The sequence below is a fragment of the Vipera ursinii genome (genome assembly GCF_947247035.1).
Source record: "Vipera ursinii genome assembly, chromosome: 4".
Classification (NCBI taxonomy): domain Eukaryota; kingdom Metazoa; phylum Chordata; class Lepidosauria; order Squamata; family Viperidae; genus Vipera; species Vipera ursinii.
In genome coordinates this window covers 23,858,934-23,876,470 of record NC_139514.1, presented here as the reverse complement: position 1 = coordinate 23,876,470, position 17,537 = coordinate 23,858,934, and the positions used below count along the sequence as shown (strand labels likewise).

The 17,537-nt window shown below is 42.9% G+C and overlaps 1 protein-coding gene across 1 annotated transcript in view; it reads right to left on the bottom strand.

The window, feature by feature from the left end:
* B3GLCT (beta 3-glucosyltransferase) overlaps nt 1–9,668 on the bottom strand; it is a 68,087-nt gene extending 58,419 nt beyond the window's left edge. The window contains exon 1 of the mRNA XM_083361878.1: nt 9,417–9,668. Coding sequence (XP_083218004.1) covers nt 9,417–9,498 — 82 coding nt within the window. The 5' untranslated portion in view covers nt 9,499–9,668. The remainder of the gene's footprint in view (nt 1–9,416) is intronic.
* Nucleotides 9,669–17,537: the final 7,869 nt, after the last annotated feature.

The window sequence follows — 17,537 nt, the reverse complement described above, 5'->3', positions numbered from 1 at the left end:
AACCTATACAGCCTTATATAAATACACACATAGCTTTGTCATCCAGCACTTCACTTTTCTAAATAATGTGCATGGCATACCGATATTCCCTTTACCCTTAGGTTAACATTTATATTTATTAAAGAGGACTTCTTCAGAGGCTGGAATTGTTCACAGTCCATTTCTCCTGAAACAATGCCAAGATAACAAGTCTAAGAAAGAGCCACAATCAGAATCTGGTTTGATTTGGTATGAGTGTTGTTCTTAAGACCTTTGTATCCTTTTGATATATATATATAAATATAAAAATATAAATATAATCAGCAGAACTGTTGGAGTTCAAATTTATTTGATAAATAATGGAATAATACAGAGTACAGTATTTGCCAATACAAGTTAATTAGTCCAATGAACTGTCTGCCACAATCTCAATTAGTTTTTCAAAGAATTTTAATATATTTTACATGCATTATTTTGAATTGCTTACACAGAACCTTATTTCTTCTTGTGATTCTTACTCATCATTTTTTTCCTTATTCTGCTTTAAAATCAATTATCCTGAATAATTTGATACCATCTTCATGTTTGGCCACAGAATAGTTCACCTAAATACACACAGGAGGTAATACTGTACTATATGGATATCAAAAGTATATTTAATTTCTAAAGCAACATGATCTACAAGAAGCAGTTCGATAAAAGACTTGCAACAAGATTTTATAAAAGACTTGCAACAACATTAAAAGACTTGCAACAAGATTTTATAGGTGTTATACCTGGCAAGTGTGGTTGTATACAGTCAAGCCTATGCTTGGATACAAAGTTTGGCTGGATAAAGGTCAATTGGCTGAAATAGAAGTTGAATATCTTTGGGTATGGTTCCATTCTCCCTGCAGAAACAGGTATATAGTATTGTGCTAAATAACCCTGTTACTTGTTGTTATGGTGTTGTTATGGTGGCTATCTTTCTCGGCAATGATAACTTTGTACATACATTGGTAACTTAGAGCCTGTTGACTAAGACTATTGTAATAATGTATGGATTTCTGTTGGGCAATGTATTTTTCAGGAATTAACTATTTTAAGTCTGAAATCTTTTAAAGTTAATGTGTGCTACAAAAGAAGGAAACTGTTTAACCTATTTTGGCAGCACAATGTACAGAATATAGCAACCCAACTGATAAATGCTTTAGGACCGTGGTGGCGAACCTATGGCAGCCTGGGCAGGCTGTGGTAAGCCAGGCAGGGCCGAAGAGCCAGCCAGCCAGCCAGCCAGCGAGAGCAGGGTTGGGTGGAGGAATCGGGATCTGTCCCCTTTTACCTCTTCCAGGGGTGGGGGAGAAGTTAGCTGCCGAGCCTCGTGCGCGGCAATGGCGGTGGAGGTGGCAGCGGCCCAGGCAGGCTCTGATTAAGCCAGGCAGGGACGAGCAGGGACGAGCACTTCCCTGCTCGCATCCAGGATGCCGTCTCGCAGGTGCTGAAGGGCTACGACTGGAGCCTGGGGCCCATGCCGGTGCGGGGCCATAGGGCGGTGAAGGCCAAGCCGCATGTCAAGTGGCCCATGAACGCCTTCACGGTGTGGGTGCAGGCGGCATGCAGGAAGCTGGCTGACCAGTACCCGCACCTGCGTAACGCCAAGCTCAGCAAGACGCTGGGCAAGCTCTGGCGGTGAGTGGGCCTGCATGGACCCTCGGGCAGGGAGGGGGGCGGCAGCGGCCATGGGAGGGGAAGCGGTGGCTCACCTCGGTTGGTCAGTCTGTCTCCCCCACGGCCGACCCTTTTCCCAGGCTCGTGATTCAGTGTGTGATGCAGACAACGGCTTCTCCGACTCAGGGGATCAACTGGCCGCCGGAGCCCCTGAGGGCTTGCGGTTGGCCCAGCTGGGTGCTGGTCCTTCTGCCACTGTGCGGGGACTTTCTCCTTCCGAAGCTGTGAGCTTTGAGAATCGGAGCTAACCGACTGGCTCCCTTTGGACCGATTTTCCAGCATCGTTGCCAGCGAGCAGACCGAGGGTATGGCCAGCTGTGGATGATGAGAGATCCATCTTCCAGTTCTTGGGAAAGCTGTGTGTCGGGCTGGCCCGGGAGATTTTTAAGCCTGGGGGGGGGCTCCTGGGCTCAGTAAGTGGAAGAAGTGGCAGAGCAGCCGCTCAGATGCGGCGTTTGGTTTAATGCCGCATCTGAGACGATCGACTGACCTGGGCATTTTCAGACCTTTTTCCTGACTAAGCCATTTTGAAAACCGATTCGACTTTCATCGGTTTCTGTCTGCAGGCAATTCCTGCCCTGTTGGGTGTCGGTTTGATGAAGGAGGAGAGCTGCGCATTGTAATGGCTGAAAAATTAGAAGCTCCCTAATTTTAACTGGACACCCATGTTCAGGAGGGATCAGACTGGAACAGGGTGATGTAGTCCCAAACATACATGAGTATGCAAAACCTGGCTCTCATGGAGGTGTTTCCAAACATTGGCATACAATGTACAACAGGGATCTTCAAACTTGGCCCTTTTATGACTTGTGGACTTCAACTACAAGAATTCCTCAGCAAGCATTTCTCCCTTCCTTTGAAACAAACACCCCCCAATCCTCCTGTTCCTGTCTTCTGAATTAAAATGAGAGAAAGTTTTTTCTTTTGTGGTCTTTATATATTTAAACTGCAGCTAGAAGGAAGTGGGGAAGAAAACCATCGCGAGACACTCTTCTGTTTTAACTTTTTTTCCTTGTCGCTTTTGGAAGTTTTCAACCTGCTTTCATGAGAGGGCAGCATTTGGGAGGGGGTATAGCTGCCCCCTTCTCCCCCAAGCCATCAGGTAAGATACCCACCTGCCTGCGCTCTTCCCCCTGTCCGAGGCTTTCTTTGTCGTGAGCATTTCTGTTGAGCATTGGCCGGGGGGGGGCTGTTTGGTTTTTATTCCCCTCCCATCTACTGGGTGGTTGCAGCAAGTTTTGGTCTCTTCTGTCGTGCTTTGAGGTTACCCATGAAACACGTTTGTTTTGGGGGGGATCCCCACTCCAGTTGCTAAGCTTGTTTAAACTCTCTTCCTCTACCTCCTCCTCCCCGGAGCCGCCCTTTGTCTGCAACCAGCCCCTGCCTCACCTTGCCTTGCCCCATGGTAATGGCAGCCCTGCCCTCCCCCCTCCCTCACCTCACCTAACCCTGCAGGACGAGCCTCCTGCCCATTGCCCCACCCACCAGAGACCCCCTGGATCTCCCCCAACCCTGCCCGACCCCCACAGGAATCTCTCCCCAGGGGCAAGATTTAGGTGGCCACACCCACCCAGTCTGCCATGACTACCATAGCCACGCCCACTCAGTCAGCCATGCCGACTCAGTGGGCCACAACCACCCAGTGGGCCATGCCCACCCAGCACCCGGCGATACATAAGTGGGTTTTGGGTTGCAGTTTGGGCACTCGGGTCGCCAACACTGCTTTAGGATGATTAGATCACTGATTTAGGTGCTACATCAGATATCTCTTTTTTTCCAAGTGCAATTCAAGCATTGCATAACTTGGATCAGATTAGTTTGGGGACCATCTGCCCTGGTTATATCTCCCTGTTCAATGCACTTCAATCAGTGCTGTTCTGGAAGTTAGAGATGGAGGGATATCTCTTCTAATTGCTTCAGTATCTCCCTCTCCCTCCCTCTGTCTCTCTGCCCCCCACCCATCTCACACAAGTTACTGGTGAATTACAACAGATGAAGCAACTGCCAAATGTTGCACAGAGCCTGTAGCCTTTCAGGTTCTCCGCTGATCATTCAATTTTTGCTTGCTGCCCGTTTTCTCTGACCATCTTTTCTGTTGACCCAGTCAAGCTACCACATCAATCACAATTCCACAGGTTTGTATTTCTTGGCAGACACATATGACAGCTTGGTGACATTCTAACCCTACACAACTCTGCTGAGAATCTCCTCTCCCAACTGACATTCTGCCCAATGGCTCCACCATGACAGCTGCAGCTTTGAGGGCTCATTTAGTACTGACTGTGTGCTGGCAAGAATGGAATTTTTCTCCTATGCTGCTTTCAGCATCTCCCTCATTTACGAATTACCAGACCACCACACTAAGCCAGTTCTTCCTTTGAAGTTTACTTCTTCCACTTTTTCTACTGCTTCTCCTTTTACTCTTATTTTTCATCCAGTTGTGCCTTGCACTTCCCTAATAACTCCTAGAGGCAGATAAGGATTAACTGAGCAAGAGCGTTAGCCCAAAAAATATTATGAGAGAAAGCTATTGCCTCTAGTTTGCAGTCCAGAAGATCACTATTTCTGAATCTGTGCCTATGAAGTGGTTCTTTACATTTTGGAAAGGTTGACCAGTATTATTTTGTATGTTCAAAGTTTAATGCTGATGTTGATATTTATTTTTGTATTGTAAGACAAATTATTTCCTGTTTTGTATTCCTTGTTTACTGTATATGAGAGCAATAAAAGACTACAAAGCAAATGCATTCTATGCAACTGCTATCTTTCAGTCCAGCAACAACATCTTAAACTATGAGTCTGCTCTTTCAGGAGGAATGTAATCCTTTTCAAAACATGCTGTATGTGAATTCCCAAGTGTTATCTCCTACTGACCCATAATACTGTCCAGATTTAATTTCAATCTGGTTTCTTTACTCAGCTATTAGCAAACTTAACTAAGGGCATTTATTGCATTCTTAATTTTATTTAGATAATCAAAAATATTATCAAAGTTACTTTGTTGGAGAGTATTTAGGAGATAATGAGTGTGCACCATCTGTCCTAAGGGGTTTTATTGTACACCTCCAGGAATAATGCAGATTATGGTGATAAATGCCATATTGAAAAAAACATTTAGATAAGAAAACAGCAACAAACTTATGGAATCATGTAGGAAATCTCCATATTCTGTCAAGTGATATCTACTTACATCTGAATAATTTAAATACCTTAAATCCATCCACAATTAAACCAGATAACCCGTTTTTTAATTAACAGATAAAATTCCCACCAACAACACAGCAAGCCATTAGTACAGGGGTCCACAACCACCTGGTCTGTGTATCTGCACTGGTCTGCAGCGTACCAGAAACCGGTCCGCGCAAACAAGCGAAGCCCCATCTGTGGGATGCAGGCAGCATGCAAAACCATGCCCCCTCTGGGCCGCTGAAAAACCTCTCTCCACAGAACCGGTCCCTGGTGCCCAAAAGGTTGGGGGCTGCTGCACTAGTATAGAAAATGAAAGCAAACCTCACTCCCTTCTAATACTAATGATGTTACCTAGTTGAGTAATGAAACGTCTGCAAGAAAACAACCAAGTCCAGAGAGCACCAAGGATCCCACAGTTCATCTCTGAGCTATAAATATTCTGTCAAAATCATTTTTTTTATAATCTAAACTCTATGAAAGAAACCCTGTAAATAAATCTTACGTGTTTCATAATGCAGTCCTATGCAAATTAGACTTGTTGAGTTCAAGGAGACTCACTAACAGAGATGGGGATATAAAATTCATTTTAGTCATGTTTACACTGTCAAACGTACACAGGGCATTTCCTTTTTACACTGAGTCAGTACTTCTGTTTCTCATTTGTTTACTTACTGCTCCACTGCCTCATGCCCTTTTCTCCATTGTTTTGGTAAATTATATAATACAGTTAGGTGTCAAAAGTGAATGCTTCCTAAATAAAACATATTCCCAGATAATCACTTAATAAATAATGGGAATGAAGCTTCAGCCTAGCAATCATATGAGTTTACTTTTAGATTTCTGCCACTGAAAATTTCCAGAGAAAATGATTTAATTATTTAACTAAGAGTGTTGGCTTATGTGTTATTCAGAAGTAACTCCCTTGGGTTTCATGGGATTTAGGCAGAGATAAGTGCGAACATGGGATTGCAGATTTTTTGAACATTTATTTAAATCTTGGGTTCTCTAGGCCTGTCAATGTATGGGTAGTCTTATTTGGCTACATTAAATAAGATAAGCCAAACATCAGAAAAAGAAGAAACAATAATATATATTGTGTATTGGATTCTGGGAAGTAGGAAGGATGCCGAGACGATGAGTACAGCATGGCAGATCTTTATTGGGGGGAAGTGACTGTACTGAGAGGTTAGGGGGTACTTGCACTCTTTATATATCTTTCTGAGTAAACCGTCAACCAATCAGATTGAACCTAAATCTCCCGCCATAATCGACTCCCGCCAAAACGGTTACATTTCAAATGCATACTGGTAGTGACTGTATACAAATGCTTAGGTGTTTCTTTAAACGTCAATACACAACAATATATGTTTCCGGTTAACGTTTGTAATTGCTGACATTTCAGTGGTATGATTTTAACAGTGCCTGCACTGTTAGTCTTCCCACATGAACTAGCAAAGGCTTCTTGTAGGAAAGAGGATTTTCAACCATTTCTCCTCCTGCCTCTCAATACTATCTTTCTTGCTGATCTGAAAGGTCCCTATTGCTGCCGGTTGCACATTTTCAGCAGGCAGTGTCTTCAGGGGAAATGGGGAATCAACAGCCTCCCTGCCTCTATGAATAGTACAAGCCTATGTTGGATCCAAAGCTTTTCTACAAGTGAAAGACCATTAAAATGAATCACAGAAGTTTATTGGGCTTCCTCTTAGGTGTTATTATGTAATTGACAAATACACACAAAAGGCAGTGACAGACCTCAGAAACTGTTTTCTCTCTGTATGCCAAGTGACATAAATGAGATTATATAACTTGGGACTTAATATATTGATTTTCCTTTTTTGTCTTCATTACTTTCCCTTAGGTATTATGTTTTGTAGGCCTACAGACATGATATTTTAATTTTTGAATAGCAATTGGAACGTTTGTGAATGCTACTACCATTAGAGCCTGTGCAAAAATACACACAAAAAATTAAGGGCTATCATTCAATTTTGTTCTTTCCTTGGAGATGTTTTAGTCTTTTTTGAAATCAACATGTATTGGATGGTTTCTTTTATTTATCTTTTATTGATAGGTCTGTGATATAACATACATCTTATCAGACTTATAATCTTATTTGGTTATAGATTGCCTTGTATAAAGCGAGCAAATGTCTGTTCCTAAAGGGAAAATCATGTGTTTCTAGTTGCAAAATAATGGCACCTGCTGTAGAACATCAGGATGAAGGGAAGTACTTCTTATATTTATACTGAAACTTAGCTTTCTTAGCTTAACATATATGACATCTGTGCCACCAGATAACAGAAACAGAAGTGAAAATCAAAAGAAAATATCCAACTAGCCAATTTTTATCCACTACCTGATAAGATGTTATGCTAAGACATTTCTAGTTTTTCCATTTTTACTCTTAAGAGAATTTCAGTGTGCAGACTTAGATAGGAAGTGATTACTAAAAGACAGAAAGATAAACGACAACCCCTTTTCAACATTCAATAAGAAAAAAGCTACTTTTAAAATGCTATCTATCAACTGCCAGGAATCAGTTGAACCTGGAGACATAGAAACAAATATTAAAATAAGTTTTTCTACCATAACAAACATTTTTTTCTTTTAAAAATGTTGCCCCATATAGTAATCATAAGCCTTATTAAAGGTATGGTACTGTAATATAGTATTCAAATATATTTTGCTATTTCCAGAGCATTGTAATGCAGGTCCCTTAAGTTTTCCTCATGTAGATACTGAAGCCTCTTAAATCCTTTAACAGTACAGCTATACTATGACAAAAGAGGCCACAGAAACATTAAACAACTCCACCTCATCAAGGTGCATATGTTGACAGGCTTTTTGTTGCCATCTCAGGAAGCTCCCCAGTGGCTTTTCTGTAGTTAATTGTGTTGCCCAAATTTACAGCAGCTGCATTTCTAACTAGAAATTTAAAGTAATGAAAAACCATGCTTCAAATAAAGGGGAATACTAACTAGACATGACATTCATTCGGGGTTCATAACCAAGACATAAGCATTGGAAAATTTCAATCTTGGCTGCTGAATCACATGGCCCATGCATGCAGGTTAATTAAATACATTTTGTGGGAACATATTGTGTTTTCCCACACATCTGAAACTGATTAGCTTTTTTCTTTACATTTAATACATAACCAGTGTGTAAATTCCAAGCCAGTTCTGCCAAGATGACTCAGATGCCTGTTTGTTTCTCCTTCTTTTGTCATATTTAAACTTCATGCATCATTTGTTCAGTCAGTCTGCCTTTCCAACCACTATATCCTATCATTGCTTTTTGAGCTGCAAAAACCTATCTGAATGGGAGAAGAGATGTGGCGGTAAGTAAGGTTATGACACACTCGCAAGGAACACCATGATACCCCCGCCTCAGAAAAGCAGGGGCCTCTGTGGCAGCTCAGAGAAGCGGGGTAGGTGTTGGTAGGCTGCTTCTTTGGCACAAAAACAGCTCCAATGGAAATCAATTTTAACAGACGGCTACATCTGCCCTGCTAGCCATTTATCCAAACTTGCCTTTGCCCCAATTATTAGGGAGAATGACTTAGAGACGTTTCTTTCCCGCCTGACTGATCCGACGAGAGACACAAAGCCTGGGGAATCCAGCCATTCCTCGCCTTTAACAAGTCCGGCACACCATACATAAGGCCAGCGCGCTTCCCGTTATCGCAGCGGCGGCATAAGGATCAGCCGGCGGCGGCGGCAAATTCCACGCCATGCCCGCTTTCTTGGCTTAAGGCAGGGGTCTTCAAACTTGGCCCTTTTATGACTTGTGGACTTCAACTCCCAGAATTCCTCAGCCAGCAAAGCTGGCTGAGGAATTCTGGGAGTTGAAGTCCACAAGTCATAAAAGGGCCAAGTTTGAAGACCCCTGGCTTAAGGGAAAAGCGCTTGCAGCGAGTTAAAAGCACCCTGCCTCTCCGGAGTTTTCAACTCGTTTCCGGGGTTAGCTTTTGCTTCCCCACCCCCACCCCGCCCTCAACCTCAGGGAAAAAAAACACAAAAACAAGGTCTTGGGCTCTGGACTCCGGACTTTTCCCCCTGCCGGACAGGCTGCACCGCGAAACCGAGGAGGGACAGGAAACAGCGGCAGCCCTGAGCAACGCCGAGGGGCGAAGGGCAGGGGACTTCCTTCGGTTCTCCGCCAGCCTATCTCCCGCGAACAAACTTCAAGGCAGGGTAAAACAGGGGTCTTCAAACTTGGCCCTTTTATGACTTGTGGACTTCAGCTCCCAGAATTCCTCAGCCAGCATTTGCTGGCTGAGGAATTCTGGGAGCTGAAGTCCACAAGTCATAAAAGGGCCAAGTTTGAAGACCCCCTGGGGTAAAAGCTCCCGCCGCATCCGCTTCCCCTCTCGGGCGGCGGCGGACGGGGACCGGCCGGGCTAGCGGCTAGAAAGCAGCTCTCGTGCCGCGCCTGCAGCCGCGGCTGCCTTTTCTTTTCCCGCCTCAAAGAGGGAAAGAGGCGGCGAAAAGCAGTTGTTCCTGCTCCGGCTCCCCGGTCCCGTTCAGCAACTCACTCACCCCAGGCGCAGCACGAGAGGAGGAAAAAGGCAGCCAAGGCGGAGGGAGTCCTGAGCCAACCGCGCTCCTCCCCGCGCTTCATTTCGGCGGCGGCGGCAGCAACAAACAACGTCTCTTTCCTGGAGTTCGCAGCTCCGACGGAAGGGAAGCGCTAAGCGTGCGCCGGCCTCCGCGTCTGCTGCAGCGGGAGCCGATTTTTCAGCGGCTTCGGGAAGATCTCGGTGCCGGGCAGCTCTGTGGAAGAAAATAAAAGAGCCGTGTTGGGGGTGGCGGCGGCGGCGCCACCTAGTGAGAGAAATGATCCCCTCGCCAGTCGGTTGCGGAGAAGGGGCTCGACCCCAACCTTCGGAACTAGCTTTTCACACACACACACACACACACACACACACACACACACACACACACACACACACACACACACACACCCTCCAAACCCGTCCTCCTTCACCGGCAGGGCTGCCTGGTTTCGTACCCTCTCCTTGCGATTCGGTTTTTGGCTGTTTCAAGCAAGCCTTTAGCAGCACAGGTAGACTGCGCTGTAGTGCTGCATTCGTGTTTGGGTTATAATTATTCAGTGTCTGCTGCAGGCTAGGGAGCCACACTTTTTTTTTCCCCCTCTAGTTCAGCTGCTCCAATCAATGTACATTGTGTGGCTGGATACTGTGATACATCACAGGGAAAAGAAGATCTGATGCGGAGGTAGCTTTCCTTTGGTCTCTGTAATGCACCTTTTCTTTTTCCTTTCTGAACTAAAGTCCCTGAGGTCCACAGATTGATTTTAAAGTATAAAGCAAAAGAGCGGGCACAGTGCCTCTTAGCAGTAAGAGCCTAACTTGTACGGTATTGAGCAACCTTTGAAATAACTAGCCAACAGGTAAATAGGTGATCCACCAGAAATTGGCCAGTGTCCCCACATCTATATACTTCCTGCAGATCAAATTCATAGTATGAATTCTTAAAGATGAACTCATGATGCCTGTGTTTCCCCATTTTTTCCCCTTCTTAAATCTGATACAGGAAGTCCTCACCCTATGACTGCAACTGAGCCCAACATTTCTGTTGCTGTGACATTTATTAAGTGATTTTTAAGTACGACCTTAATTGCCATAGTTGTTAAGTGAATCACTGCAGTTGTTTAGTAACACGGTTGTTAAGTGAATCTGGCTTCCCCATTGGCTTTGTCAGAAGGTCACATGACTCCAGGACACTCCCAATGGTCATAAATATGAGTCAGTTGCCAAGCATCAGAATTTTGATCACGTGACCATGGGGATGCTGCAACTGTCTTGTGAAAAATGATCATAAATCAATTTCTTCAATGCTGTTGTAACTTCAAACTGTCACTAAATGAACCATTGTAAGTCAAGGACTACCTGTATCAGTGTGGTAGGTGTTCCACAACAGGCATCTGGAAATGACAGCATCTTCCAGCACTGTACTTCAGCTCCATCAATCTTGTCTGGGCTGACAAACTTAGCCTTATTTAGGCTGGCTTAGTACAGTCCTCTAAAAGGGGAACACCAGAGAATTCCAAAATATGGTGTAAGACCAAAAGGCTGAATGGCAAACCACTGTGTATTACCACTGAAAGCCGCATGACTATACCTGTGGAGTTATCAGGGGTCAAAGATGTCCTTAGCACTGCTTTCTAGAAAGGTACGTCGGTAATAAACTAATTATGAGTTTGTACTCAAAAGGTATAGCCTTTATGAACTTCTTGATTTGTATCCTTTTTACAAAAATACTAGGTCTTATCTCGCTGCGATAAGGGAGGCGAGGTCTAACCACTTCGCCACCCTTATCGCGTCCGCAGATAATCGCCCGGCCGCCCTGTTTAGGGTGACTCGCTCCCTCCTGAATCAGGAGGTGAGGGAGGATCCCTTGCAGGGTCGTGCCGAGGAGTTTAACCAGCATCTGTCGGACAAAATCTCTCGGATTCGGACCGGTCTGGACTCTGACTGGGCAGAGTCTGTCGAGCAGGACACGGGTGGTCTTGTCGATATCACCTGGGAGGAGTTTGATTCTGTGACTCCGGAGGAAGTGGACAGGATCATGGGGAGGCTGAGCACCACCACATGTTTATTGGACCCGTGCCCTTCCTGGCTGGTTTATGCAGCCCGGGAGAGGACACGTAGCTGGTTCCAGGCAGTTATATCGGCCTCTTTGAGTGAGGGTAGCTTCCCCGCCGTCTTGAAAGAGGCGGTGGTGAGGCCTCTCCTCAAGAAGCCTGCCTTGGACCCAGCTATATTGAACAACTTTCGTCCTGTCTCCAACCTTCGCTTTCTTGCGAAGGTTGTTGAGAGTGTGGTGGCACATCAGCTCCCTCTGGTCCTGGATGAAGCGGATTATCTAGACCCGTACCAATCGGGTTTCAGGCCCGGGTACAGCACGGAGACGGCATTGGTCGCGCTGGTGAATGATCTCTGGAGGGCTCGGGACAGGGGGCATTCCTCTGACCTGGTCCTATTAGACCTCTCAGCGGCTTTCGATACCATCGACCATGGTATCTTGCTGCGGCGTCTCGGGGGATTGGGAGTGGAAGGCACGGTTTTGCAGTGGTTCTCCTCCTATCTCCAGGGACGCTCACAGTCGGTGTTGGCAGGAGGGCAGAGGTCGACCGCGAGGTCTCTCATTTGTGGAGTTCCTCAGGGGTCGGTCCTCTCGCCTCTCCTGTTCAACATCTATATGAAACCGCTGGGTGAGATCATTCGTGGTTTTGGAGTTGGGTATCATCAGTATGCTGATGATACCCAGCTTTTCTTTTCGACCCCAAACCACCCCAGTGATGCCCTCACCGTGATGTCCCGCTGCCTGGAGGCGGTTCGGGTCTGGATGGGGAGGAACAGACTTCAACTCAACCCCGACAAGACCGAGTGGCTTTGCATACCTTCATCCCGGGTTTATTCGGACATTCCACCTCTCGCTATGGGGGGCGAATTATTACCCCCCGTAGATAGGGCTCGCAACTTGGGAGTCCTCCTAGATTCACGGCTCACCCTGGAAGACCATATAGGAGCTGTGACTAGGGGGGCTTTCGCCCAGGTTCGCCTGATGCGCCAGTTGCGGCCCTATCTAAGCCGGGATGATCTATGCACGGTCACTCACGCGCTCGTGACCTCTCGACTAGACTACTGCAACGCTCTCTACATGGGGCTGCCCTTGAGGACCACCCGGAAGCTCCAACTGGCACAGAATGCAGCTGCGAGAGTTGTGTTGGGAGTTTCCCGATACTCCCATGTCACACCTCTGCTCCGTGAGCTGCACTGGCTGCCAGTTGTCTTCCGGGTGAGATTCAAGGTACTAGTTATGGTATTTAAAGCCCTACATGGCAGGGGGCCGGAGTACCTTAGGGAACACCTGCTGCCGGCGTCAACTTCCCTCCGCCCTGTGCGTTCCCACAGAGAGGGACTCCTCAGGGTGCCACCGGTCAGAGAATGTAGATTGGTGGCCCCCAGGGGGAGATCTTTCTCTGTGGGCGCCCCGGAGTTATGGAACCAGTTACCGGTTGAGCTCCGGACGGCGCCCGATCTTCGCTCCTTTCGCCGCGATCTGAAAACATACCTGTTCGAACAAGCCGGCCTGGCCTGAGGGTGGGATTGCTGGGGTTTTTATTATCATTTTATTGGGGGTTTTATTAATGTATTTATTGTTTTTATGGGCATGTATTTAATTACTTTTTAATTTTTGTAACTTTATGTTTTATTCTTGCCCTGTACACCGCCCTGAGTCCTTCGGGAGAAGGGCGGTATAGAAATATTAATAAATTAAATTAAATTAAATTAAATTAAATAAACTCTTTCTATAGAAATTATAATCGTAATTCTGACCATACATTTTTCTATCTGCTTCCTTGAGATATACATGAGTTATATATCTGTCCTCATTAATGAATGAATGAATGAATTATCCTATACCTGTTGATGGGATCATATTACACTATACTGGCTTCCTGGTAGCTTCCAAGTGCAATTTGAGTTATAAAGTTATAAAGCTCTTTATGGCTTGGTCCAGAGTTACTTGCAGGACTGACCCTCCCCACGAGTCAGCCTGATGATTTTGCCAGGATCAGCAGCTGTTTGGTCTCCATTTTCAGCAGCTAAAGGGAGCCAAAGCTTGGAAGCAGTGCTTTTCCATGGTAGGACTGTTTCATTTCCATCATCTGCTTTTCAAGAGATTGTGAGAATGGATTGCTTCTAATGGGCCTTTGGAGCATGATACTATTTGTTGTTGTATTATATTTTAACTGTATTGAAAACTGCAAATTGGCTTGGCTTGGATTGTTACAGGGTACAACTTAATACTTTTAATTATCCTTTCACTTTTCTAGGTAGGATGGTTAAGAATCTATTCCATACTAATAATGCTACCTGGTATATATACCTAGTAGAGATAGTAATCACTTTTAAAGTCATAGTTTTCTGGACTGGCTTTCACAAGAAGCTAGCTTGACCTCCCTAGCTAGGTAAAAGCCATAAAAATGCCTTTGTTCACATTCCCACCAAATAGGACGTTAAGCCTCAGCAGACTTTTTCTAGGGCTGTACAGCATTTCAGATTTAAAAGCTGAAGGGTGTTTCAAAATATGTGGCGGAATGAACATGGCACCCATTTGCAATTCTTTATTGGAACATTTTTTCCTGGAACTGATCAGCCCTGTTCTGCAACTACCAAACAATCTAGGCTAAGAATTCAGAATAAGGAGTTACAGAAATGTGCACAATTCTGTGGCCTCTAGTGCAATGAAGCACCACCATTCTACAGTTTGGGAACAATTGTATATGAATTAGAACTGACGTAATCAATTTTGAGCAGAAATAAATATACTGTATTTTAACAAAAGAGACCCAAGCTCGGAGGACTAAGACAGTTACTGTATCTGGGATAGGAATAATGGATGATTGGAGGGGGGAAAATCTTCCTATATCTTTGCTATCCTGAATTGTAATCTGGATTTTTGATTTAAGCTGCAACAATTGCTCACATTGCCTCCAAAACAACAGAATTTCACTACTGGATGATTTTTTTAAAAGGGTTTTATTGGTTTTTATAAGGATGGGAAGTTAAAAGAAGGGGTAGGGATTGGGGTTAGAATACAGGGAAAGTTAGTATAGGGATTGGGGTTTCGCCCGATAACCTTCAATGTTTGGCAAACGGCATATTGTCTGAGTACATATATATAAGTGAGAATATTAGAGTTAATGATTGATAGCAATAATAAATATAGTAAATTATAATAAAAATAATAAGTTTTCAATCCATAATATTTTTCTTACTAAAATACATTCAAAAATACATATCACCTTCCTTTCTCTCTAATTCAGTTATCTAGCCATTGATAAAATTTAGTCCAAGTTCTATAGTAAACTGAATCCTCTTTCTCATTAATCTCTAAAGTTAATCTATCCATTTCTGCACAATCTAGTATTTTCTTTATTAATACTTCCTTCAGTCAGTAAATTTTTATTTTTCCAGTATTGGGCATAGATAATTCTCGCTGCTGTTAATACATGTAATATTAAATAACCGCACTCCTTGTCATAGTTAGGACCTATCATTCCTAACAAGAACAATTCTGGTTTAAATTCTATTTGATTTTTTAACCATCTTCTACTACTGAATGATTTTTTAATGTCCAGTAACTCATCTCTCACCATCTTATTGCTGTGAGTGAAATCAGTACAGAAAGGGCTCCAAATTCAGGACAGAATAGGTGGTTTGGCAGATTGCCTCTATTAAAAGTCACCATGTGTGAGTTGGGCAGCCATACAAATACGGTAAGTTAAATAAATAAATAAATGCACCTGAAATTGTTTGTTTTTACATGGTTACTTTTGATGAGGAAAGAGCAGAGAATGAATGAGGGATTCCATGTTGGCCATCAGATAAACATTAACCGATTGAGCCATCTTTGTACTCACTTATTGGCTAGGGAGACCACATTATGCTTCACTGTCAGCTCTTTGCAAGCACTATGGCTTTGCAAAGCAGTTAACCTATCAGTTACAGTTGTATCCTGGCACGTATATAGTGTGTGAACATTGCTCACCCTCACATTCTGCTTTGTTTTCATTGTCAGACCAGGAGATTTGGGCAAATGGGATGGTAAGTCATCTGAGTCCGGACATGGGCAGAGTACACAAGAAGGTAATAGGAATTTCTGACTCAAAAGCTAATATATGACTAACGTGTGAACACAACTATATGAGTGTTTGATATGATTAAGTAGTATAGTAAGAAAACATTTCAATACAGATATTTCTCAACCGCAATTGGGACTAGAATTTCCATTATAAATCAAGGAGGTCATAAAGCAAATAATCACATGATTAGAACCAATTTTTACTATAGTCATTAAGCAAATCACATGATCATTAGGTAAATATAGCTTCCCTAATTTAACTTTTTTGTCAGACATTGGCTGGGAAGGTCGCAAATCACAATTGCATGACTGCAGAACACTACAAATGGTTGTAAATGTCAGCTGGTTGCCAAGTGCCAAAACTGTGATCACATGATCATAAGTGCATGGACAATCATCATTTTTGTTAACTAAAACATATGTGCTTTTAAAACACAAGCCAAGGTACAGAAGTTACCCAGGGGCTTCAGGTTCCTCATTTCCCACTTAAAGGAAAACAAGAAACAGGTTAAATGTTATCACTCCAGAGAAAATTATTTGTGAATTCTATTATCACTTCACCAAGTGTTCAGAAAATGTAAAAGAAAACATAGTTACATTTAACATTACTGTATCAATTGAATAGAACCATGACACGTCAGTTAAGGTATTTCAGAAAGGTTAACAAAAGAATAGAGTGTAATATATTACAAAAAAATTGCAGAAGAAATACTGATTTATTTTAAATGAAATTAGGACTGTAATGTATACATGCTCATCTGGGAGAAAAAGAATACAATAGTACGCCCTATTGCATTCTAAAACTTAAATCTAATATATAATTACTATATTTGGAAGTATATCTCACTGAATTCAATTCAGTCAAATTTGTTTCATCTCTTGTTCCTTTTTTTCCCCCTGCCAAAAATGTTTGGTCAATTAGTTTCATGAACCAATGAATTAAGTCCACTTCTTGCAGCTGTCTGGCACTTTCCCCCTCCAAGTAAGTTAGGTTTATTAATTGAAGTTTGATAGCTTCTCGAGCAAAATTATGTTCCCATGCTATAATGATCACAAGGATTTTGTACTAATTATGTTTGTATAATTCAAGAAAATTTGGACATAAAATTTTATCACTCAGTAGTGAACAACAACAACAAAATGGAGCAAGAGCCCTTGTTTCTAAGTAGATATGCCTTGTGTTCTAATTTTTATGAGGTTTTAAGGCATTTACTAAAATATGCAGGATTTAACTAACAGACTACATATGAATGATTTCCCGTGGAGAGTTACCGGTAGTTAAGTGCAAAAGATTTTTCATTGGAGTAATAGATAATCTTATTGACTAAATGGACTAATTTATGTAGAGAAAAATTATATGATAAATATCAATATAAATGAATAATCTTTATAAGGATTTCATCAATATAAATTATACAAGATTACTACATTAATAGCATTTAAAGCAAATTTTAATATGTGCATTTCTAATTTTTTCTTCAAAGTATTTTTGTATTTGGCATTGTTTTAATAACAACTGAATAATCACAGTAGGTTCAGATTATCCTACTTTGGATACCTTATGTGAAAATTGAGTGCTTGAAAAAGTTATTTTGTTAGGAAAAAGAAGACAACCAGCCCCAAGGTGGATGGTGTCAGTACAGTGGCAATGGATGCACTATTGGGAGACGTGAAAAACAGGTTAGGAATAGATCAATATGGAGAAAATCTATCTCGCATGTAATCACTAGGAGTTGAAAATGATGACACTTAATCAATCTTTTGTAATGCTTAAAATAAAAGTACGGTAAGCATTAAAGGCAATCTCAGAGACAGGATCCAGGCAAATACAAATTTCTGCAGTGTAAGATTTCATTTTTTCTAGCAGATGCAGTGAGGAAACAGGATTTATTCTTTAAGTAATTACATTAAGGATTAGACTGTTAAGCTGCACTGATTTTGATGAAGGTAAGATTATGTCTAGTTCGGAGTTGGGGGGGAAAT